This window comes from Mastigoproctus giganteus, chromosome 7, assembly GCF_048544385.1.
Source record: "Mastigoproctus giganteus isolate SK-2022 chromosome 7, ASM4854438v1, whole genome shotgun sequence".
Classification (NCBI taxonomy): Eukaryota; Metazoa; Arthropoda; class Arachnida; order Uropygi; family Thelyphonidae; genus Mastigoproctus; species Mastigoproctus giganteus.
The window spans coordinates 147,837,064-147,863,978 of NC_143581.1; the positions used below are offsets into that span (position 1 = coordinate 147,837,064).

A 26,915-nucleotide genomic window follows, 5' to 3' on the forward strand; every position below is an offset into this window, starting at 1 on the left:
TTAGTTTTCATCAAAAAATCAAGCAATGTTTTATTTTCCTTACAAATTTCTTCCATCTTTAAAAGATTCATTGCTACTATTACCTGTTTACCATTCATTACAAAACTAATTATGCACCGTTCTTTACTCATAAATAAACATCATAATGCCAACCAATGACTACACAGTAGCTTGTTGTCTGTCGTGCCCACCACCAATCATTTCATCATTTGCCACGCCTACCTGTCAATCAATATATCATTCTTGACTTCTGCTCCAGACCAATAACACCTATTCTCTGTTTACCGAGCGAGCAGCACTAGAGTGCTGTATCGGGAAACTAATTTTCTGGGTAAGTTAGCCAACATTCCAGTGGTTCTTGGGTTGATTTTTTACCTTAGCCCATCTTTGTTCTAGTCAGGATCACTTGGATTTGACTTGCTAATAGCAGCTTCAATTTCACCAAAGAAGGTTACTCACAGAATGCAGAACGAGAACCTAGCTGCGGTGCATCCCCATTTAGTGAAAACTATGAAATCGGTCATAGGAGACACCTTATTATCATATCACATTACATATGTGTTGTTCTCTCTGGGGAAAGCCGAAGAAAATGAATTGCGACAGTTCATCCTCTTCTTCATTTTGAAGAAGATTTAGAAAGGTTTTAGTTTCTTGGTTAGGTTTCAGTACAGTTTGAAAAATAGTGATAGATGTGTGTGACACCATTTGGCATAAGTTGGGAACAATTGCAATGCCAAAACTAAGCAAAAAGCTTTGGAAAAATTCAGCAGCTAAATTAACATTATAACATTAGTAGAGACATATGATGCAAGAAAGCAAGCTTATATAGAATCAGCCAAAAAAAAAACCCTTTCCATTTCACCAATCCATTCACTCCAAATGTTTGTATAGTTCTGCCTTGTACTTATTTAAGTTCTTGACCTCCACTACAACAGATGTAAGTTTGTTCCGAACATTTGTTCACACGTTTGTTCTACAATTGTCTTTCCCCAATTTGAATTTATGTCACCTCAGGTGAGCAATCTCGGCAAGAGGAAAAATACAATCAGCATTGAACTTGCTCAAACCATTCAAGGCCTTATATACCTCAATTAGATCACCTCACAGGTGCCTAGTTTCCAGACACTGCAATTTGCAGAAGTTAAGCCTTTCTTGGTAACAACAAGAACCATTTCTTCCACTCACCAATCTCTTTGCCCTTCTCCGTACGTGTTCCAGCAGCTCTACATCCTTCCTAAAATGAGGCCTCCAGACCTCTATTCAGTACTCAAGGTGTGGCCTGACCATTGCCTTATACATGGGGACAATCACCTCCTTATCCCTGTTAGCAAAATTTCTGTATATCATTGACTAGACACCATGAGCTGCTCTTGCAGCCTGTGTGCACTGATCAGAAAACTTCATATCTGACTGCACAATTACCCACAGGTCCTTTTCATTCTCCACTACCCTGAGTGTAGTACCACTCAGTTGGTACATTACTCTCTGATTACTGCTACCCTATGCAGTACTTTCCATTTGTAATGTTAAATTTCAGTTGCCAACTCTCAGCCCATCTGCTCAACTTTTCTAGATCCTGTTGCAGTAGTGAAATATCATTACTGTCATTAACAATCTTACCAACCTTCATATCATCTGCAAACTTAGACATTAATCCTGAAATACCTTCATCAATATCACTGATAAATACAGAAAACAACAATGGGCCCAACACCGAACCCTAGGGGCTTCCACTAATAACATTAGTCCATGAAGAGCAATGTCCATTCATTACCACTCTCTGTCTTCTCCCACTCAACTACCCTTTTATCCATTATAGCAACTTGCCCTTAATGCCATACTGCTCCAATTTGTACAATAGTCTTCCATGTGCAACAGTATCAAAAACTTTCCTGAAATCCAAGTATATGATATCAAAATTATTTTTTGCATCCAGTTTCTTTGTGACACCATCATAGTAGCCAATCAAATTTGTCAGACAAGACTTCCCCTTAATAAACCCATGCTGTGTCTGAACTATAACTGCAGTCTTGTCTAGATGATCCTGCATTTCTTCTTTAACCAATGACCCAATTATTTTTCCTCGAACAGAAGTTAAACTAACAGGTCTGTAATTACTTGTGTCACCCTTTCATCCCAATTTGTAAATTGGAGACATATTTGCACATTTCCAGTCCATGGGAACCTCCCCCTGAGTCCAAGGAAGCTTTCATAATTATGGCTAAGGGTTTCCTTATTTTCTTTGCTGCTTCCTTTAATATAACTTGATAGATCCCATCCACACCAGGTGTCTTTCTTATGTTCAATTTCAACAATTTCTCCTCCACTTTGCTCTCAGTTATTACAAAATCATTTAGCTCCCTGGCAGAGTTTGATAAGCTTCTGGCCTCCACTTTCCTACAGACATTCCTCATGTGTGAATGTAGATGGAAAATAGTCATTTAGTTTGTCAGCTACCTCAGCAGGTTCATCAACAATTGGATTGTCGATGTTAAATGGACCAATCTGATTCATTACCTTCCCTCTAGAGTTAACATAAGTAAAAAAGTCTTTGCTGTTTTTCTTTGCTTTCTTTGCGAACGATTTTTCATAATCTGCCTTTGCTTGCTAACCTTCTTTGTGACTTGATTACAGCTTACATCTGCCATAGTCTTCTGTGTCACCTGATAATTTATATGCATCCCATGCATTTTACTTCTCTGCCATCAGTCTCATTAGTTTATCAGCTATCCATTTAGACCTAAACCCTGAACAGTGTTTCTTAGTTGTTATGAAAAGCTTCCAAGTATGAAAAACTTCCTTAGTAGCTTCCAAGATTAATTCCTTGAATGCTTCCCATTTAGAATTTGCTGTTGGTCCCACAGTACAGAATTTAAAAACTGTCTGAGACCATCATAGTTAAGTTTATGAAAGCAAAAACCCTTCTCTTTACCCCTGTTGGTAGTTACATCTTTAAGTAAATCCCACATCAGTACACTGTGATCACTGCCACCTAGTGGTTCCTTTATCTGCAGATTATAATGCATGAAGAATCACTGCTGATAATCAGATCAAGAATATTGCTCCCTCTAGTTGCCTCTCGAATATGCTGATGTAGAAAACAATCATCCAATAAATCCACAAAAGCCTTGGTAGCGTGCATGTGACCAACCCACAAGTTCCAGTCAATATCTGGGAAGTTAAAATTCCTCAATATAAGACAATCTGATTTACTGGCCCACTCTATTTCTCTCAACAGTTTTTCATTGTACTCATCAGAGTCATTAGGCCTATAACACCCCACTACCCTCAATTTTGCTTTCCCACTGCTTATGTCACACCAATCTGACTCAACATTACCATGTCCACCCATGTCAGCGGATGCACTTCCTTAGATTTTATGTGTTTCTTAACTAACAGCGTAACCCATCTCCCTTTCTATCCTGTCTGTCCTTTCTGTACACATTGTACTCCCCGAATTCCAATTATGCACTGCTTATATCTATGTAACACCACATCTCTGATATTGCAACATGATTATCTGCCTTTGATGTCTTAACCAGCACCTCAAATTCATCAAATTTATTTACTAAACTCCTAGCATTGGTGCACATGCATCTGTTCTTACTCTTAGTTATCCTAATGCAGCCCATGCATTTAATTGTTCCATGATAACTCCCAGCAGTCCTGGAAATCCCCAGCACCTTGTTTTTCAGGCTGCTGCTCATTTCAATAGAAGCAGTGCAAGAATCACTTTTACCTCTTCCTGAGGCTACTGTTAACCTATTAGGCTGTGAATTTTCCCAAGCTAGCAGTTTTCCAATCCACCTAACACTGCCTCGATAGCATCAGGAAATATTCTTGCACCCTTTCTATTTAAGTGTATCCCATCCTTGTAAAAGTAATTTACACCTGATATCACCTGATCTTGTATGGAATACTGGAATGAAAATTAGAATGACCAAATGCACGTAATTCTGCCAGCCCGCTGTCATGTGTGTTGCGAGGGTCATGCAGCCACTTTGTACGATAAGACACATCAGCTTCTCTGTCACTTGGGATCCAGCACTTAGCGCTGGCACAGCATGACCCGTAACCCTAAACATCCGCTCTTGTAACTAACACTATTCAGACCCACTTAAGTCTTGACTTGTAAAAAGTACAGGTTTTGACTTAAGTTAAGAACTGCAAAAAGAACTTTCAGTTTTGGGTATTGATTTAAAAGATTGTCGAGGGCAAGCCTGTGATAATGGTGCTAACATGGTTGGTAAAGAAAAAGGTGTACAAGCCAGAATTTAGGCTAAAAATCCAGAGGCATTCTTTGTGCCATGTATGCTGTATATTTGAATTTGTTACTAGGAGATTTGGCTGGAACTGTGCTGATAGCGATGACATTCTTTGGAACAATTCTAAGATTATATACTTTATGGATCTGCCCAAAAAAGGGAACATCTTGATGAAACACATATCAAATTTGACCTTACAACCACTGTCAGACACAAGATAGGAATGCCGACTAAATGCTGTTAAAGCAATTAGATTTGATTTAATTCAGACAAGATATAAGATGCACTAGAAGAGTTAAGTGAAACAGAAGATCCTCAAATAAAGAGCAAATCATGGTCTTTGGTGGAAAATTAAATTAATTTTAAAATTGTGCTATCCAGAGGTTTTGGTATCAACCGTTGCTTGCTATTAATAATGTTAGCAAAAGCTTACAAAACACCCAAAGAGATCTAAGTTTGGCAATTTCACTTTTAAAAAGGATTTAAAAATATTTTAAAAAATTTTAGAGAAAATAGTTTTTCTCAATTGAAAGAAACTTCATGTGAAATATGCAACAAAAGTGATGTTCCAATAAAATATAAGAAAATTACAACAAGGAAACGAAAAGATTTGCATGACTATGAAGGAGAAGATTCACATAAAAATAACCCCAAAACTAATTTCTATAGAGACTATTTTCTAGCCATTATAGATCAAGGTGTAGTCTCAATTGAAGAATAATTTAAACAAACTGAGTAACATACTGCTATTTTTGGTTTTATAAATATCCCAGCATTGAAAAATTTGAAAGAAGAATAACTTAAGAAATACTGTACGGATCTAGATATTGCTGGAATATGATAAATTATCATATTCTAGCAATACCTATTTGCTAGAATATGATAATGGGGTCACATACCTATATGTGACCCCATTATCATACCTATATACCATTGTAATGGGGTCACATATAGGTCACATACCTATATGTGACCCCATTACAATGTTTAAACATGACATATAAAATTCATGGTTCATTTCCTAATCTATGTATTACTTTTAGAATTTTATTGACAATTCCAGTGCCTTAGCAGAGCAAAGTTTCTCCAAATTGAAAGTAACAAAAAACTATCAAAGAACTACAATGACTCAAGGAAGGGTGTTTAATTTGGCATTACTGTCAATAGAACAGAAATTATGTGAAAATCATGACTATAACAACATAATTAGTGATTTTGCTGAAATGAAGGAAAGAAAAATAAATTTTATGGAATAAATATATAATAATTTATGAATTATTATTATTATTATTAGCCGTATGGTGCAAGGAAGCCTGAGGCTTATGCTGCACCAGGCAAAAAAAAAAATTTCTGAATTACTCCGAGAGAGAGAGAGAGAGAGAGAGAGAGAGAGAGAGAGAGAATCATCAAGAAAAAGAAGAATGATGATATCCAGCTCAGGGCCCTGGGTGTGCCAAGCCCATACTCACCAGATGTGAGCCCCTGGGGTTATGTGTGTCTTTATTTTATTACTCATCCAAACATCACCAATCCAGACATGCACAATAATAATTAAATACAGTAGTTTTTCATATTTTGATGACTTTCAATCATAAAAAACATATGGTATGTGGGCTTCCATTTGTACTCTTGTCCCAGGCTCCACAAATGTTTGGAGTGGGCCTGGCTAATGAATACTGTATATTCCCACAAAAAACATATTATGGTACTGCATTTGAGGTGGTGGAGAATAAAAGAGATCTAGGGGTAATAGTTCAGTCTGACATAAAATTTTCTGAGCAGGTATTACCAGGTGCTCAATCTCCTCTTTTAATATCTTTGCTACCATAACAGGTGCATTATCAACCCTAAGTGCCAGACAGTTTTTTGAAGGAATCCCATGTGCTTTCAGGTTGTACTCTGTAGAATCACCTTCCAGTGCTGGCACTGAGAGCATGTTACTTTTGATTTGACTATTTTTTTTTTTTTGTTACTATAGTTCACCACAATGGAATATGGCTTGGGAATCACTTTGATTACTGCCATCTGTACCTATTGAAAATGGCCCTTTCAGACCCAGAACTACCTCCTCTTTTCCTATCCAAGCACACTTACAGTGACTGGTTTTTTTTTTTTTTTGTCACAAATGTATTTTTCTTTCATGAGTTCATGCTCATTTGGTTAAGTGAAGTAGGGTTTCCTAGCTTTCTTAAGGCAACAGTTGTTCCATACTTAAAGCAGGAGACCATGCCACTGCAATTCTTTGGGTGAATGTAGGTTTTTGCTTATTTATTTAGTTATTTATTTATGAAAATTTATAAAGTCATTTTTAATTTTGCTCATGTGCAGGTGGCAGTTCGGCATCTTGTCAGAATTACTGGTTGCAATTTTCAAATGTTTCTTCAGTTTGATATACTGTATTTCCCCATGTATAAGATGCACCTTAATTTTGGGGACCAAAATTTGAAAAAAAAAATGTATTACATAAAGTTACTGAACTCAAGTTTTATTCATCATAAAATTCATACAACTCCTCATCACTGTCAAAACTACCATCTATTAGCTTGTCCTCATCTGTGTCTGATGATGAATCACTGATTGCCTCGTCCTCAGTTCCATCTATGGCATTTGAAATGCCACACTTCTTAAATGACTTGACAACGATCTCAATCTTGATATTATTCCAGGATCTTTTCACCCAGGTACAAACTTCTCCTATAGTTGGTTTCTTCACTCTTCCTGCTGGTGTCAAATTGTCCCCAGAAGACTTCATCCATTGGTTCCATTCGTCTCCTCATGGCAGCTTTGAAGGGTTTGTTAATGCTGACATCAAGTGGTTGGAACTGGGATGTCAAGCCTCCAGGTATGATGGCAAGTTTTGTTTTTTGCTCTGCAGAAACCTTCTTTGTGTTTTTTTTTTATGTGTGCCCTGAACTGATCAAGCACCAATAGGGCAGGTTTGTATAAGAGCCCACCTGGTCTCCTGCTCCAAACTTTCTCGAACCAGATCTTCATCCCATCCTGATCCATCCAACCCTTGTCATGAATGTGGACAATCACTCCTCAAGGAATGTCTTCTTTTGGCATTGTTTTGCATTTGAAAATCAGCATAGGAGGCAGCTTGGTTCCGTTGGCACAACAAGCTAGAACAACTGTATAATGGGCTCTTTTCATGTCCACTTGTCTTCACGGTTACAGTTTTCACCCCCTTCTTATCAACAGTTCTGTTACTTGGGACATCAAATTGAAGGGGGCTTTGTCCATATTTGCAATCTGTCCCAACAACTCAAACTGATGTGTCTTCTGACATTGAATGACAAAACAATGAAATTCAAGGACCTTCTGCTCATATCTTTCAGGCATCTTTTGGGCTAGTCTAGTGCGTGTACGCATGCTTAGTCCATTCCGTTTCATGAACCTGAAGCACCAATTGTGTCCTCCTTTGAAATTAGTAACTTCTTTATCATCAGCAGTTCTTTTTGCCTCATGCTGAATCATCTTTGTGGACACAGGAATTCTAGTTGTCCTTTGCTCTTCAATCCATATCTTCAATTCCCTCTCTAAATCAGGCCATTTTGCTGACTTGCCTCTCATGGCCTTCTTTTGCTGTGCATTTTCAGTAGGGTTTCTTCTTCCTGTAGCCAGTCTCGGATTGTTTTCTCAGTTGGAGGAGGACCAAACTTACATTCAGCAGCACGATTTCCATTCACTTTTGCAAACTGGATCACTTTTAACTTGAATTCAGCAGTGTACGAAAATCTTTTCTGAGCCATTTCTGGGCAGAACGTGGCAAAACATAACCTAATATACCAGTAACAAGTGCAAAACAATGAGTGCAAAGACAACAAGAGCGAAAAAGTGGGAAATGCAAGTAAAAAAATCTGCAACCACCGTATAAGACACACCCAGTTTTTAGACCCCAAATTTTTCGAAAAATGGTGCGTCTTATACATGGGGAAATATGGTAAGTGTTTCAATTTCACACAAACACCAAATCTTAACAAATGTATCGGTTTAAGCAAAAAACAGCAGCAGATATATCAGATCAATTCAGCAAGAAATATATCAATTCAATTAAAAGTCCCATGTATATTTTATTTATTGCTGTGTGCGCACACACACACACACACTTCATCTTTTGTGTAAAATTGCTATCTCTTTCTTACTGCTTTGAAGTTTCACTGAAAAATCCATATACTAAGTCAAGTATGCAGGGGGGAAAAAGCACTTAAAAAATAAAAGAAGCCATTTTTATTAGAAATAAAATATGGTTTTTTTAGAAATATGGTTTCACTTCAATATTCAAATTTTAATGATGGTGTTTGGATTTTCCAAATGTAAAAGAAAGACACATTTAGGCCATTTCGGCCTTTGTTGTTAGGCTCCATTTACAATAACAATAGCCACAAGATAATTTAGGAGATCGGCATGCAATAAAGTCCATTTCACTTTAAGGCAGATTTTGCAGTTCTTGGGAAAGGCTGGCAACTTGTAATTTGCCACCAAAAATACTCCAGGCACGTCCCTTATCAGGTATAGGGATCTCAAAGGTCATGCCACCCTCTGAATATTTTCACTTTTCACAAATTTATTTAGATACCTACAGCAAAGTGTATTATTGTCTATAAAAAGGAAGACAACAGCCTAACACAGGGCTCTAAGAATTCACTCTAAACCACTCCTGAAGACACAAAGAAGTATGCAGCCAGTAATGATATCTTCTCACACCATTATTCCTTAATACAAAATTGTCCTTTTCCTATAGGCTGAAGGGCTGATATCACGATTGCACCACATTATCTCCATTTGGAACACCTTCAAGAATTGCTGTTCAGGCTGCATTTTGGATCACCAGAGAGCAAAACTTGACCCCACTGTTCAGTGCCCCAACTATGATTCTTGGTAAATTCATAATAAATAGGCACCTCCGTAGCCAGGTGGGCAGGAGCAGCAATGTGTAGCACATGCTTCTTGATTAGACCGGGGTTCGAGCCCGTGACCACCAAATACGGAGGATGTGGAAAGGTTAGGGAATGACCACCATATCCCCGGAGCAATATGACCTTAGTTGCTAATGCTCCTAAAAACCAAAACAACAACAATATCATAATAAATGGAATCTCTTATGGGATTGGGTTAGAGCAGTGCAAATTGTAAGTTTTTGTATAATTACACAAAAACTTGTATACCCTAATACAATAAAACCTGTGGCTAATAAGGGCTCAAATACAATTTCATATGCAGATTTTTTTCTGTTGTACTAGCTATTATGGACATATAATACAGGTCAACCATCACTAATACGGCAGCATTGGGACCTGTGGGGTACCGGATCACCAGTGGTTATTTTAGCACATACACTTTACCCAACAGTTAACCACCTCATCCTACCTTTAACATGTTGACTGCCCAGCCAGTTTAAGAAAAAAATTCCCCAGGGACCAAAAAATATTAAGCAAATAATTTGATTAGTAATTCTAAAATAAATATTGTAATGTCAGTGTTGTCGTTTTTTCGCTTAAAATATCAAAAGAAAAGTTTTTTATGTTGAATATGTGGCTGACGTGGCCCAGTAGGTTAAATCTTGAGAAGCCATGTCAGCCACATATGTGTGACGCTATTACGGCATACATATGAAGGTCATTTGTGATTAGTTTATTGCATGCGTGGCAAGCACTGCAATAAAACTAATTGCGATAAAATAAACTCTGAAATGTCACAATAAGTTTGTCAGTATTGTTAGAGATTTTGTGATAACAAGTTCGTCTGCATGCTATATATATATATAACCATCATATTGTGTTGTGTGTTTGTACAAGTGTTGTAAAAAAAAAATAAATCTAAAAAGAAAAATACTAAAATAAGAGTAACTGAAAGAAATTGCTGGAATTTACAATTAAGCAGAGTTAAACTTTTCACAGACACACCACTGTCAAGTTTTTTCAGAAGTTAAACTTTATCTGTTATGGACAATGTACGGTGTTTGTGCTTTACACCACGAGAGGCACTTCCTTTATGCATTGGAACCATGGCTGTGGCTAAATGTGAATAGATTATAATAATAAATGCAGAAAAACAAGTGGGAATGGCTTGCCAGTATTTAAGAGTTCATGCCAATGGCTGATGCTGCAACCAATGTCACCAAAACAGTAGTGGCAGGTCGGTGCGCTGACCCGGGAAATTTGAAATTACATTTGTGGAAATTATGTCCGAATTAGCTTTGAAACCGGATTAGTGATGGTGGACCTGTAGTTATATTTCGATGTTACCCATGAATAGTATTTCTTTCTTGTGATTATATGTTCTTGTCTTCTGGAGTTCTCTCCATAGGCTTGATATGACACTTTTGGACATGGAAGAACCTAGTAATATATATATGGTTGGCCCATTTCCATCCTTGTAATGACTCTCCATTGCTGACAATAATCTAGATGTTATCTCCTTGCCACATTAGCCCTTTAAAAGGCAACCTATTGGATGCATTCTTTCACCTAGCGGAAATAAAAGCAAACAGCAAATCACATGAAGCAAAAAGAAAAAAGAAAATGGCAAGTCACGCAATTATTGTATTTGTTTATGTTCACCATTTTCAAAGTGAATTCTGTACTGATATCACGGATTATACCACTGTTTTACATTTATTTTAAATTAAAAACCCTAACGCTATGGCTCCTAAAGTTAATAAACCTCATACAGAAAAAAGAGGAACAACATTAAAGCTTAGTAACAAACTTCATATAATCCAAACTATTACATTAGGGTCACCCAGAAAGTTAATTCGTTTACCCATGTGTATTGTGTCTTTAAATTGCGAGTGTTCTCTGGTCAATTTGCCTGCTTTCTGGATGAAAAACCACAGTTTCTGGGGGGGGGGGGACCTTGCTTTCTATGCCTGAGACAAACCAAGTCAGCCACAGAGTGCAAAAAGCCCTTAAAGGTTCTTCGCATCATCAATGGGATTTGAACCCGGGGCTTTTCCACCTGGTATGGGGAGGACAGTGGCGATACCATTGTGCTACCACGCAGTCTGAACTTGATATAATAAGGAAAATAGAATGGGCATAAGTAGGAATGTATTAATGGCAGAATGCCATTAATACACTCCTGCATCAACATGTTTATGTTTTTTATGTGCAATTAAAGTTGCATTATTAATCTCTCTATTTCTAATTTGGCCTCATTATTTCTGCATTAAATACATTAAAAATAAAACTTTCTAGATAGTGGAAAAATCTAAATAACGGCACCTTGAATCCCCGAAGGTGCTGTTATTTCGAAAGTCTACTGTAGCTGCAAGTTATAAATTTAAAATATCTGAAATCATACATACATTTAAACTTTAGAAATAAGGCAGTAACAACTGTTTGCAATTGACTTACATTTTGATTCCTGTATTCAATGTGGTAAGCCACAATAAGACTATTAGGGTTTTTTGGTTCACTCCATCCAACATATACACTTCCTAACGTTGCATTTTCTTTTCTTATATAGACACTCTTACTCTCAATATCATCAGCACCTCCTGAAATAAATATTATAGGTATATATAAGTTCCGGTTTAAGCAACTTAAATTGATTATACAAACAAAAAGTTATGTAGTTAATTTAACAAATTTATATTTATTTATATTATAGCATGCCAAACTAAATGCTGTATATTTTAAGAGGTGTCAGATTATATGTAGTATGTCCACAGAAGGTTACTGTGAAGCAAAGAACAGTAAAGACAGGTTTAAGCAAATTTCAGATAGTTACATTAGTCATGTATCTCTCATACGAAATGCATGAGCGATTGTGAACTAACTATCTTTGTTTATATCTGTAGCTTGCAAAATTGAAATCATATAAAATGGCCAGGCAATTAAGTTTCAAGACATTTTTATATTTTGCTCTGGATGATGTGGCAACACTGACATTTGCACCATTTGATGTTGATGTAATAACAAACTTTCTAAGCAAGTTTCAGGGTGCTAAATTTAGTACTCACTGAATAGCAGCTTGCTGAAGTGGTACTTATGAGTTTTTCTGTTTAAGATACATGTACAGTGTTTGACTGAAGTCCCAAGTATCATCAGTTTATGGTGATGCTGTTGTAGTGATGGCATATGTTTGTAAGCAGCACAAAAGGTTCTAAGAAAGAAGGGAAGATGTTCATCACAAAAGGTGCAGCACTCCCATAGAGAAGAAAATGAATAACAATGTGACAAAAATTATGGAAATTATGGATCACAAATTAACCTATCAAATGATAGCCCAGGAGCTTAAGTTTAACAAAGAAACAGTTTGAAAACTTTTGGTGCAAAATTATTATACAAACAAAAAGTTATGTAGTTAATTTAACAAATTTCTTTTTATTTATATTATAGCATGCTAAATTAAATACTATATTTTGGCATGAGAAAGATAGTAACTAAACTGGTACTGTGACTTTTACTAATAAACAGAAAGAAAGATAGTTAAACGTGTGCAAGGATTTTTTGGAACAAACAGAAGAGGAAAATTTTTTGATGCAAGTGATCATGGGGGTATAGTGTAATGGGTCAGGCAGCTCCAGAAGTTTCCCACAGCTCTGCATTTGTTACTCTTTTTGTGTAAATAGTACTCTGTAAAAGCCAAATATTGATAAGTGTGGGTATGTTGGTCTGTTGTTCATCTTGTTACTTAGCCTAGGAGGCAATAGAACACCACTGACCCCTAGTTACCTTCCATGGACACAGGGAGCTAGGTGGGCAGCAAGGCTAAATTCTTTGGTAGGGCCAACCTGGAGTGACCCGAGTTTTCTGAAAAGGGCACTAAAAGAAAAAAAAAAAAATAAAATATTGGAGTGAGGATGGGGAGACAGCATAAGGGTTGGATTGCGTAAAGGCAGAGGTGAGCTATAGTGGGCTCGCATGGGCTCACGAGACCCCATTGTTATTTTTTTTGAAAATTTGCGAGCCCATTGTTCAAGTGATCATTTATTTTACAAATGAAATCCTGGATGCAATTATTGAGTATCCAGAGCCGAAACTACGGTGGGGCGAGCTGGACCCATCCCCAGCATTTTAATGGTGCAATCAATCAGTTATGTATTTTAAAATTGCTTCATTTTTGATTTATTTACAGTTGGACCTGTTTAACCAACTTCTTTATAGCGAATTTTTTGAATTCCTCTTGGTAATTACATTTAAAATGGTTTCTGTTGAAAGAAGAAAATTTCCATGTAACGAACGGATTAGGAGAGACAACTGTGTATGCATTGTTCTCACCTCTGGCCTTTAGGCAATTTAGGTAATTAGAAAGTGCGAATTAAAGGCGAAAGGGATTACCATTTCACAATGTTATTGGTGTCCATAAAACCTCTGCAGTCACATACTGAGAAGTCGCGCTAGTCAATATGCTTTCCATACCCAGTCAGAGGATTAAGAAGATTCCGTCACAGATAATAGCCCCTGGTCAACCTGTGTTGTGGTTCCTCTTTACTCCGACAAACGGGCATATGTTTTACGGAGAAGTGAGTGATCCAAACCTTCCAGTAAATTTCTCCTGTCTATGTTTACATGGTCACAGTAATTGAATATCTGAGTGATTCTGACATTTTGCATAGTATTTAAAGAACTAGTGAAAATAGCAATGTGGGGGGGGGGGGGATTGAGTCAACTAAGATATTATATAAACTTTATCATGAAATGCTGGCAGATTTTGAAATTTTGTTGAGCCTTTCACTGTGTAGAAAATGTTCTAAAATATAATGGCATACAGGCAATAATTAAAAAAAAAAACAACTGTATGACCAATTCTCCAAAAAACTAGCATGAATTAAGGATGATTGTTAAAGAACTTGATGTGGAAACTATAAAGATCGGTCGTGTGTTCGGGCCATGATGTAGCTTGCGGATGGCAATTGCGGGTTGGAGGAATTATCCCGCTTTGTGCAAACATTTTGAATCGGAAGTTAAATATTTTGGATTATTAAATTGACTTTTAATCTGGAATTTCGTAACCATTTAGCACTAATGATCAACATCCTGCAGAAGGTCTCTTACCTTTCAGAAGTTTTACAGAATCACTATGCAGATAAATTAATTATTCGAACTATCAATGCTATTGCTAATTTGAAAAATTCTGAAGAAAATTATGAAGCTAAAATTGAGAGCATGTTGAAGTGGAAAGAATTTGAAGGAATCGAAAGTAAGAACAGTAAAATTTCCTTGTGACAAGTTATTAAATGCATTGTTTTATCCTCGTGGCAAGATGGTGAAAACCGAATAAGAAATTTGTTTTCTGATAAAATATGAAATAAAAATTAATGATTTTAGAGATTTTGTCAAAGACAGTTTATCTTTAAAATCGAGTGAAATTCCCTTTTCAATTAAGAAAGCCAGAAATATCTTTGAAACCACTGCGATTAGCACTGCTGAAGCTGAGCGAGCTTTCAGCATAATGAATAATATTGAGTGAATGAATGAATAATGTTGACAATTAAACACGTTGAAGATTATGATGATCATACATCTAAATGGAAAACCATTGCTTCAATTTGATCTGAAGTACGTTATGTCAAATCATTGCTCTGTAATCAATTTTTTTACAAAACATCCTTTGCATTTGTTTTAGGTATTTCGATTTGTCAAAATACCTAAAAGTCATATATTGATTATGAAATAAAATAGCTTTTTTATTCTAAATATTTTATTGATCATTCACAAATTTACATAATTTCTGGAAGACAAGATACAATGGATTTATGATAACTAAAGTAAGAGATGTATACTTGCGATTGCAACGTATCTAAATATCTCTGGAAAACAGCGTCGATTGAAGTACCGATCTTTGTAGTTGAAGCAACATACGCAGCTGTTATGGGAACCTAACAATGAAATGTAACGAAAATACGAGGCGAAAAAAATAAATTATTGACAAATATTTGCATTGTTGCAATCATACTTACTGCAGTAGTAACTGCAGGAAGTATGATTGTCATACTTATTTAAGAATTCTAAAAAGTTAGAACTCCAGACACTATTGTAGCCAGTTATCATCATAAGGGGAGGCATAACGACCAAGTTTTTAAGCTTTTTTTATATATAGACCTAGGAACGTTTTACACATTCACTAAAAACATGGTTAAGGGGGTATAAGGCCCATCTGTCCACCCCCTGAGTCCGCCCCTGACTTGATATCATACTGGTCACGAAAAATGCATCACGCGCTCTAATCACACTACTAGTAGTGCGAACGTGGGAAGCGCCTCTTGTGGAATCCTCAGATGACGTCACTTCCGTGACCGATCAAATTTAGCATTAGCATTAGCAGAGGCATTTGATGCAAGAAAGCAAGCTTATGCAGCATCAGCCAAAAAAAAAAAAAAAAAAGTAACATAAATAAATAAAAATAACCACTTCCATTTCACCCCTCTGTTCGTTCAAAATACCTGTCCAGCTGAGCCTTAAACTTATTTAGGCTATCAACTTCCACGACAAGGGATGGAAGTCTGTTCCACCTACCAACCACCTGCTGGCTAAAGGCAAATTTCCGCACATCTATCCTACATCTGTCTTTCCCCAATTTGAATTTATGCCCTCTCAGGTGATTATTCTGAGCAAGAGGAAGAATCCCATCAGCATTGAGCATGCTCAAACCATTCAAGGCTTTGTACACCTCTATCAGATCACCTCGCTGGTGCCTAGTTTCCAGACACTGTAATTTGCAAAACTTAAGCCTTTCTTCGTAAGAGCACCCCTTTGTCCCATTCACCAATCTTGTTGCCCTTCTCTGTACTCGTTCCAGCAGCTCTACATCCTTCTTGAAGGATGTAGAGCTGCTCGGTAGATTTACTCGGTAGAAAGTCAAAAAAACTGCGAGCCCATTGTTAAAATATTCACAGCTCACCACTGGGTAAAGGGGTGAAGTATAAAGATCACAGGGGATGAAACTTGGTAACATCAATACAACCCTGAAACAAAATGCTAATCAAATGAGTAGAGAATGGTGTGTGTACCCAGAGAGAAGAAGCAACAAATGGCAAAGTCAAAAATAAAAACTGCTGATATTATTTTGACATTCATGGCATTGTTCACATAGAATTCATGACAGAGGAGGCCACTACGAATTAGACATGCTACATGGAAGCTTTCAAAAAGTTAAAACAACACTGTGAAAAGACAGTGAAATGATCTGTGGATAAATCATTCCTGGATTTTCCATCACAACAACACACACCATTCATCTGCATAACTACAACAGCACATGAATCATGCTTCAATCTGCATAACCACATTTTTATCAAAGAAACAAATTGCCATGATGGACCACCAGCCCTATTCCCCTTACCTAGTCCTGGCTAACCTCTAGATGTTCCCAAAATTGAATACTTTTCTCAAAGGAAGGCATTCTTGAAGATGTTTGAAGACATCAAATTAATGTGAAAAAAATTTTAAAATGCATTGAAGTTGCAGATTTCTAGATCTGTTACAGACAATGGCAGAGGTTCTGGATCACATGCATGCAATTTTAATTAAAGGACATTATTTTTAAAAAAATTTGTACCAGAATATGTTATTTTATTGCAAAACTTTCACATTATGGGCTTTTATTAAGCAATAACTTGCTAAGCATAAACTAAAAAAATTACCATATGTCATTATTGAAATATCTTCAGATGTTAAGGATAAAAAATGAATTCATTGGGAACTTGGGAGGAAAGTGCCAAGCAGAACAAAATTTATGATAGGGGAGCATTTGCTCCCCCTGCTCCCCCCTGGCTACATCACTGGTGCTGACCATTACAATTGGTAAAGGCATAGAATAGCACTGAATGTCAGAGTACAATATTGATAGCACACATAATGGTTGCGGTGCCTCCATAGCCAGATGGGCAGGAGCGGCAGTGCGTAGCACACGCTTCTTGATTAGACTGGGGTTTGAGCCTGTGACCACCAAATACGGAGGATGCGGAAAGGTCAGGGAATGACCACCGCATATCCTGGAGCAATATGGCCTTAGTTGCTAATGCTCCTAAAAACCAAATAACAAACATAACAAACAAACAACATAATGGTGGTAATTATGATATGCGAAGCACGAACACATGATTTAGAAAGATGTAAAATCTAAGAATTAAATTTAAAAATCTTTAATAATTATGATTAAATAAAAATATTTTGCTTAATAATATTTTTGTCTATTTAATGTTCTGTGAAGCTTGGTGGAATACAGTTAACCTTCACTGTGCTAATGACTACACATAATTCTTAGAATTTGATCATTATAACTGTCATGTTACAATTCACAAAAAAATTGGAGGAAGCCCAAGTAATGTGTGACTGGTCATGAATTTAAACACATCAAAAAAAAAAAAAAATACAATATTTTTTACATTTTCATTATGGAAATGGAAATATATACTGTTACCTAAGGGTAATGTTCGAACTGTACCAATAGTTTTTAGACTACAGCGATCACTGTTTAGTGTCTGGTCTCCATCTTGACAGGCTCGTACCTGTAAAACAGTCTTTTTAGTTATGATTTACATAATTCAACAAGTAAAAAAGGACATGAACTTCTGAGATTATTAATACAAGGGGCTAAAATGTAACAAAACAATGCAACATTATTATGTTGTATTGTTTTTTTAAACTACAACTATACTTATTAATAGAGCTGTCGTACAAAAATCTTGATATTTATATTTACTTAGCAAACGGTGTTTTTACTTGTTTTCTACAAAATGCATTTATGAGCAGGTAAATCAAAGTTTTTTTCTGATTAGCACTACCTCAGTGCGGTGAGATATACTCTTGGCCATGTCTGTTTAAATCCCAATTAAGATTTATCTATGCTTTCTTTAAATAATTCAAGAACTGGCAAACAGTGATTGTGTGCTGTTTATTGGCTTACTGCTCTTTCCTTGTCTTTAAGCCCAGAATGGGATTCAACCAAGAGTTTAACATCGTATCACTATAACATCTGCCTGTTAAAACACCTGCTCAATATGTTTGCATCAGGGGTGAACAATAGGTGGTCAGCTAATTAGTTGCTGATAGGATAGTGTAAAACTTTTCTATAGGCCTAGTGTGCATCTCATGTAGGCCTCAAACTAGAGAAAGTCACAGGCAGTTCACTAAGGAAAATTAAATATTTAGTCTCTTTCAGTTTACTAGCACCCATGGAAACTTGTTTTATCACAGTCTGCACTATACAGACAAGTTAAAACTTATGTATGAAATACAGAAGGAAAATATTTTAATTTTTAATTACAAACAGCTCTGGTGTTTCACAAATTCTTGGTTTTCAAAAACTAACCCTCTCCACAGATTCTTAGTTTCCAAATGATGTTAACTTATATTGATAAGAAAGCCCTTCTGTGCCCACCCAATACTTTTCATTATAAACCTATTTTAATTTTTGTGTCTTCAAGTGATATGTTACCCTACAATTACTGCTGTCCAGATGCAAGACCTTGCATTTACCAGTTTTATACCTCAGCTGCTATTTTTCAGTCCATTCAAGGAAACTGATATTTGCTTCTGCTGGATCCCCAGCCACCAGGGTAAATGATTTGGCTGACACTGCAGCCAGAATTCCAGAAGTTAATCAAACTTTAAAAGGGAGCTAAATGATTTTGTAATAATTGAGAGGAAAATGGAAGAGAAATTATCAAAGTTAAACATAAAAAACACACCTGGGGTGGTGGATGGGATCTATCCAATTATATTAAGGGAGGCAGCAAAGAAGGTAAGCAAGCCCTCTACCATAATTATGAGAATATCTTTGGATTCAGGGGACATCTCTGTTGACTGAAGATGTGCAAGTGTATCCCCAATTCACAAAGAGGGATCAAAGGGTAACATGAGTAATTATGGACCTGTTGGCTTGACTTGTGTCTGACCAATTTGAGTGGATACTATGATGCAATGACAAAGTAAATGGATGCAAAAAAAAATTCTGATATCATATACTTGGATTTCAGGAAAACATTTGAACTGTCACACATAAAAGACTGCTGCACAAATTGGATTGGTGTGGTATTAAGGGCAAGTTAATGCTATGGATAAAGTGATGGCTGAGTGTGATTTATAAATGGACACTGCTCTTTGTTAACATTAGTGGAGTTCCACAAGGTTCAGTGCTGGGCTCATTGTTTTCTGTATTTATAAATGATATTGATGAAGGTATATCAGGCTTAATGTCTAAGTTTGCAGACAATACAAAAGTTGGCAGAATGGTTAATGACAGTAATGAAGGTATGCTGCTACAACAAGATCTAGAAAAATTAGGCAGATGGGCTGAGAAATGGCAATTAAAGTTTAACATTGAGAAATGCAAGGTACTGTATATGAGAGCAGTAGTCCCAAAGTAACATACCAACAGTATGGTACTATACTCAGGGTAGTGGAAAATGAAAAGGATCTGGGGCAATTGTGCAATCAGATATGAAGTTCTCTCAGCAGTGTAGACGAGGTTGTGAGGACAGCTTATTGGGTTTTGTTAATGATATAGAGGAATTTGCTAGCAGGGATAAGGAGGTGATTATCCCATTGTGTAAGACAGTGGTCAGGCTACATTTTGAATACTGCATATAGGTCTGAAGGCCTAATTTTAGGAAGGATGTATAGCACATATAGGCTATATGTACTTTTACATCCATACAACCCCCGGCCCGCAGGCCATATCCGGCTCTCTACTTCTTTTGATCTGGCCCTAATCTATTTCAGCAAAGTTTGTCTGATTCACGGTGAGAGAAAACATGGTGTGTTCTACTAACTCACATTAAGCTGACATCATATGACCTCTGCAAAACACACCATGTTTTCTCCCACCAAGGTCTCTTTCTCACTTTGACTAGCGGTGTGTGTGTGTGTGAACGTGTTACAATGTGTCAGTTCGGTGCCTGCATTGATGTTGTGTTCTGTTCAGTGCCTGCAGTGTAGAAGACAGTTTGTTTGACAGTTCTGAATATCACTTATAAATTTGGGACAATGTCAGGGGTTATGTCAAAAAAAAAGAAAAGTAGATGCAGAGAAACGTCAATTTCAAGACAACTGGACAGAGGATTATTATTTCATTCTGAATAAAGGATTTCCTGTATGTTTGCTGTGCAAGGAATCCATATCTGTCAACAAAGAATACAACTTGAAAAGACACTTTACTTCGAGACATGCGGATCACCAAAAAATTGATGGACAACTACAAAAAGATGAAATACAGAAGTTGAAGAAGAACTTGGATACCCAGCAGCAAACGTTCAACAAGCAAAGAATGCAGCACCACAGCATTGTCAAAGCCAACTTTGTGGTAAGCAAAAAAAATCACTAAGCATTCTAAGTCATTTGGTGAAGGAGAATTTATCAAAGAATATCTGCTGGATGTTGCAAGTATAATATGTCCTGAAAAGAAAAAAGACTTCGAGAATATTCATTTGTCGAGACGTACTGTTGTCCGACGGATAGAAATTATGGCTGATGATATCAAAAAAAGTTTAAAAGAGAAGACTGCCAGATTGAAAGCATTTTCAATTGCTTTGGATGACAGCACCGATGCCTCCGATACAGCACAACTAGCAATATTTCTTTGAGGAGTTGTTGCGGATTTCAACATCACAGAAGAATTATTGGCACTTCGGCCGATAAAAGGAACAACTACTGGTGAAGATATATTTGAAACAGTCAACACAGTCTTCGAGAGATTTGAGCTTAAATGGAGTTCACTATCTGGCATATGCATTGATGGAGCCCCTGCAATGGTTGGTGCACGGAAGGGATTTATTGGAATAGCTCATGAAAGAGCAATAAAACTACAGATCCATCAGGAAAATTGAACAAATTATCATTGCATTATCCACCAACAAAATCTGTGTGCAAAATCGATTAAATTCACAAATATTATGGAAGTTGTAGCAGCCAGTATTAACTTTATTAAGTCACGTGCACTTAATCACTGCCAATTTAAGGAGTATTTGGCAGACCTATTTTCGGATTATGAAGATGTGTATTATTGTGAAGTGAGGTAGTTGAGTAAAGGTAAAATGTTAAAATGATTTTATGATCGGAGACAAGACATTGCAGATTTTATGGACATAAAAGGAAACACAATTAACCAAGTAAAAGATGATGAGTGGGTGTGTGATTTAGCATTTCTTGTAGATGTCACCGGATACCTAAACGAACTGAATCTCAAATTTCAAAAAACAAGGACAATTGGTTCATGAACTGCATGGACATGTCAAAGCTTTTTGTAATAAATTAAGATTGTTGGAAAGTCAGATAAGAGCTAAAAATTGTTATCATTTTCCTACTCTAGCAACTCATAAAAATATCCCTTATAATTGTTATGGACAAGAACTGAAGGCACTAATAGAGAAATTTGATACAAGGTTTGCCAATTTCCAAAACAAAGACTCCACGTTCGCTATATTTGCTTGTCCGATGGATGCTGATGTAAATAATAATGTGCCAGAAAACTTACAGATGGAACTTATTGAGCTTCAGGCGGATTTAGTGCTAAAATCACAATTTAACAACATTGCTTTGATGGATTTTCATAAATTTTATTTGGTGGAAGAAAAATATACAATTTACGTACCTTTTCAAGAAAAATCATTTGTCTTTTTGGCAGCACATATATGTGTGAACAGTTTTTTCAAGGATGAAATACAATAAATCAAATATTCGGACAAGAATAATGGATGAAAACCTCGAAAAGTCTATGCAATTATCCTTAAGTAATATTGATAGTCTCGTAGTTCAAGTACAAGGCCAATTTTCACATTAAATTGTTATGTCGTTCATTATATTATAAAATTTATGTAGAGCTTTATACCAAAGCATTATATTATAAATAAATTAAATATGAAGTAGCAACTTGTTTTAATTCATTTAATATTAATTTATTTTATTTAATAATTTGGTCTGGCCCTTGACTTGGAGACAGAATGATAATTTGGCCTCCAAACTAGGAAAGGTTGCCCATGCCTGATGTATAGCTATTGGAATGGGTACAGAGAAGGACAATGAGGTAGGGGGGGATCTAAGGGTTGCTCTTACCAAGAAAGGCTTCATTTCTGCAAATTGCAGCATCTGGAGACTAGGCACCTGTGAGGTTATTTGACTGAAGTGTTTAAGGGTTTGAATGGCTTGCACTTCCTCTTGCTCAGACTATGCACATGAGGGGACACAAATTAAAACTGAGGAAGGATGTTGCAGAATAGATGTGTGGAAGTATACCTTCAGCCAATGGGTGGTGGATTTCTTTAACAAGATTTCATTTGTTGTTGTGGAAGGGATAGTTTGAATAAATTCAAGGAAGAACTAGACAAATTATTTGAGATGACAGATGGGTGAAATGGCAATTGTTTTTTTTTTTTTTTTGGCTGATGCTGTACATGCTTTCTTTCTCACATTATTTGCCATTACGAATATTAATACTAATATAGGAGAGATTTAAAGGTGATTAATGCCGCATTTAACAATCAGGGAATTAATATAGGCCACAGGTGGATAAATTCCGGAGGCCTAATTTTAGGAAGGATGTATAGCTACTGGAATGGGTACAGAGAAGGACAATGAGACTATACTGACAGTGGTAGAGAGCGAAAAGGACCTGGGGGTAATTGTACAGGCAGATATGAAGTTTTCTGAGCAGTTCGGACGGTCTGCAAGAGTAGCTAATGGTGTCTTGTCAATGACATACAGGAATTTTTCTAGCAGGGATAAGGAAGTGATTATTCCCTTGTATAAGGCAATGGTCAGGCCACACCTTATCCTGAGCAAGAGAAAGAATCCCATCACCACTGAGAATCCCATATACATGAAAGAATCCCATATACAGGCCTCCAGACCTGTATACAGGTCTGGAGGCCTCATTTTAAGAAGGATGTAGAGCTGTTGGAACGAGTACAGAGAAGGGCGTCAAGATTAGTGAATGGAACAAAGGGTTGTTCTTACGAAGAAGGGCTTAAGTTTTTCAAATTACAGTGTCTGGAGACTAGGCACCTGCGAGGTGATCTGATTGAGGTGTATAAAGAGTCTTGAATGGTTTGAGCATGCTCAATGGTGATGGGATTCTTTCTCTTGCTCAGAATAATCACCTGAGAGAGAATAAAATCAAATCAAGGAAAGGCAGTTGTAGGATAGATGTGCGGAAGTTTGCCTTTAGCCAGTGGGTGGTTGATTGCTGGAACAAAGTTCCATCTGTCATTGTAGAAGTTGATAGCTTAAACAGATTCAAGGCAGAACTAGACAAACATTTGGAGGGAGTGGATGGGTAAAATGAGAAGGGGGTGTGTGTTTGTTTTTTTTTTTTTTTTTTTTTGGCCAATGCTATATAAGCTTGCTTTCTTGCATCATATGCCCATGTTAATGCTAATTCCAAACAAAAATGATCAAATCTTATCTTGTGAGTTGAACCTGAACCTTCCCCTATATTCAATCTCATGTTCTTTCATTACAGAATCCAAAAGCTCTCCCCAATCAGTACCAGCATTCCACATGCTGACAGCGCCTCCGTAGCCAGGTGGGAAGGAGCACCAGTGCGTAGCACATGCTTCTTGATTAGACTGGGGTTCAAGCCCGTCACCACCAAATACGGAGGATGTGGAAAGGTCAGGGAATGACCACCGCATATCCTGGAGCAATATGGCCTTAGTTGCTAATGCTCCTAAAAACCAAATAGCTAACTAACCACATGCTGACATTTCTGCCCAGCTATTCTTGCTAACTGCAACACTGCCAAGCATCAGTATTGGTTGCCAGCATTTCTCTATGCACTGAAGGAATATTCAGCTATCAGAACAGCACTGGCAACAATGAAATCTCAATTGCATGTGATCTTACTCCAGAGTTAGTGAATTGTGCTTTAAATTTTGTAATCATTATATTTCCTTTTTCATCACATTCATTTCATGCTGGGTTGAATAGTATGTTGCTACAACCACTAGCAATGCCACTGCTATGCCTGCTAGCATTGTCACTGCTACACCTGCTATCAACGTTACTGCTATCTCTGCTAGCAACAGACTGCTCCCCTATTCTCTGGATTCCTTGGTCACTGGTTGGCACTGCTCCATGTGGTGGGGCTGGTAACCTGGGAGGAAAAAATCCCTCTCCCAGGGCTAAAAGCAGCAAACACGGACTTAAATAACTTTCCACCTTTAGAGACTTCAAGCTCAAAACCAGAAATGTCTGATGTCAATCACTCTAACCAACCTAAAAGGCTTTGAAGAGTAACACAGTGCAATAACATGCCAGACTTTCTGGTGATACACTAGATAAACACTAGATCTCCCAGCCCGTGGGCAAGTAATCACCATTGGTAATCCAAAGATATTTGGAATCCATTGTGGGATCACCATAAATGATTAAACAACTGCAATCCGGAGACCTCCTCACACCTCAAAACATTCAAAGTGGTTGCTCAAAACAATGACATTTGGTGGGCTGCCAAGTACTATCACTCTCCCACAATACTTTAAATTCATTGAAAGGTGTCATCACAGTGTGGGACCTACTTACAATATCTGAAGAAGAATTAGTTCAGGAACTTAGCAATTAAACAGTAATCAGTGCCAAATGAATAATGACTAAAAGAGATGGAAATGTCATTCCAACTTGAATTATCATTTTAACTTTTAGCATTCCAGATTTGCCATCCTTAGTAAAAGCTAGCTATTTAAATTGCCAAATTTGGCCTTACATCCCAAATCTCATTCGTTGTTTTAAATGCCAGAAATAAATATGGCCATTCCTAGCAGGCATGTAGAGGCGATGCCATTTGTCTTATTTGTTGTTCCAAGAAGCATACACAAGCAGATTGTTCAGCCTCAGCTCCCATTTGTCCCAACTGCAAAGGAAGCCACCCAATCTTTTCTAAATCATGTGAAATGTGGAAAACAGGGAAAAAAATTCAAAAATACAAAATAGAACATAAAGTCACATACCCTGAGGTGTGTAGACAAGTTATGTTGACCATGCCCAGTCGTTCTTATGCATCTCATACTCAAAGCTATCATTGAACAGCAGCTCAAACAGATGTATCAATACCCTCCAGCACATCTTTAACTAACTGGGTTAAAAGTACACTATCAAACTCTGAAAAAGACACACTTCAAACTAAAACCAGTGAAGTGACCAACACTCCAATTAGCATCCCAACTGATATTCCAACAGTTTCAAATGATACAAAAGTAACCAACTTTGCTAACAACAGTAAGAAAAGTGAATAAACCACCAATAGTATGGAAGTGTATGTACATTCAGATTATGAAGTATCCATGCTAGAACTTCATATGAACAATACTATGGATACTGGACAAATTGATTGAAGAATTTATGAATAATAATGATCTTAATTTACTAAATACTAGATCTCCCACTTGTAACCACCTAACTTACAGGATCTACTTCTGTAATTGACCTGTCAATTTGTTCATCATCCACCTTTCCAATCATTACATGGTCTGTATTAACCGATCCCTTTAACAGCGATCGCTTTCCTATTTGCTCATTACAAACAGAGGTATCTCCAAATCCTGATCAGCAATCCACTTGGGTGTTTAATAAGGCTAACCTGGATGTTTAATAAGATGGCTATTCTGCCCAAATAATTTTAGACAGAATTTACGTTCAACAACAACCTACTGATCATGTAAACTTACTACTCATGTAACTACGTACATAATCAATCAAATTCTGACTGCAGCCAACGTTTCCATTCCAAATTCAAAGATATTAGCATTAGTTGAGGTATATGATGCAAGAAAGCAAGCTTATACAGCATCAGCCAAAAAAAAAAAAAAAAAAAAAAAAAACCCCTTCCCATTTCACCCATCCGGTCACTCCAAATGTTTGTTTAGTTCAGCCTTAAATTTATTTAAACTATCAACTTCCACAACAACAGATGGAAGTCTGTTCCAGCAATCAACTACCCGCTGGCTAAAGGTAAACTTCTGCACATCTATTCTACAACTGTCTCTCCTCAATTTGAATCTATGCCCCCTCAGGTTCTTAATCTGAGCAAGCAGAAATATCCTGTCAACATTTGTACCTGCTCAAACCATTCAAGGCCTTATATACCTCAATCAGATCACCTCACAGGCAGATAGTCTCCAGATGCTGCAACTTGCAGAACTTAAGCCTTTCTTCATAAGTGCACCCCTTTGTTCCTCTCACCAATCTTGTTGCTTTTCTCTGTACTCGTTCTAGCAACTCTACATCCTTCCTAAAATGAGGTCTCCAGACCTGTATACAGTACTCAATGTGTGGCCTGACCACTGCCTTATACAAAAGGATAATCACCTCCTTGTCTCTGCTAGCAAAATTCCTGTATATCATTGACAAAACTCCATGACCTGCTCTGGCAGCCCGTCTGCACTGCTCAGTGAACTTTATATCTGACTGCACAATTACCCCAGGTCTTTTTCATTCTGTACTTCCCTGAGTGTAGTACCACACAGTTGGCATGTTTCTCTCGGGTTACTGCTACCCATATGGAGTATTTTGCATTTCTTTTCTAGATCCTGTTGTAGTAGCATACTGTCTTTACTGTCATTAACAACCCTGCCAACCATTGTATCATCTGCAAACTTGGACATTAAGCCTGATATACCTTCATTGATAAATACACAAAACAGCAATGAGCCCAGTACTGAACCCTGGGGGACTCCACTAATAACATTAGTCCATGTAGAGAAGTGTC

General features: G+C 37.1%; 1 protein-coding gene across 1 annotated transcript in view; it reads right to left on the minus strand.

Moving 5' to 3' along the window:
* LOC150083254 (insulin-like peptide receptor) overlaps positions 1-26,915 on the minus strand; it is a 503,669-nt gene that overhangs the window by 189,248 nt on the left and 287,506 nt on the right. Inside the window, exons 14-15 of the mRNA XM_090378451.1 lie at positions 17,637-17,724; positions 11,624-11,766 (exon numbers count right to left, since the gene is read on the minus strand). Of these exons, the coding sequence (XP_090234577.1) occupies positions 11,624-11,766; positions 17,637-17,724 (231 nt within the window). The remainder of the gene's footprint in view (positions 1-11,623; positions 11,767-17,636; positions 17,725-26,915) is intronic.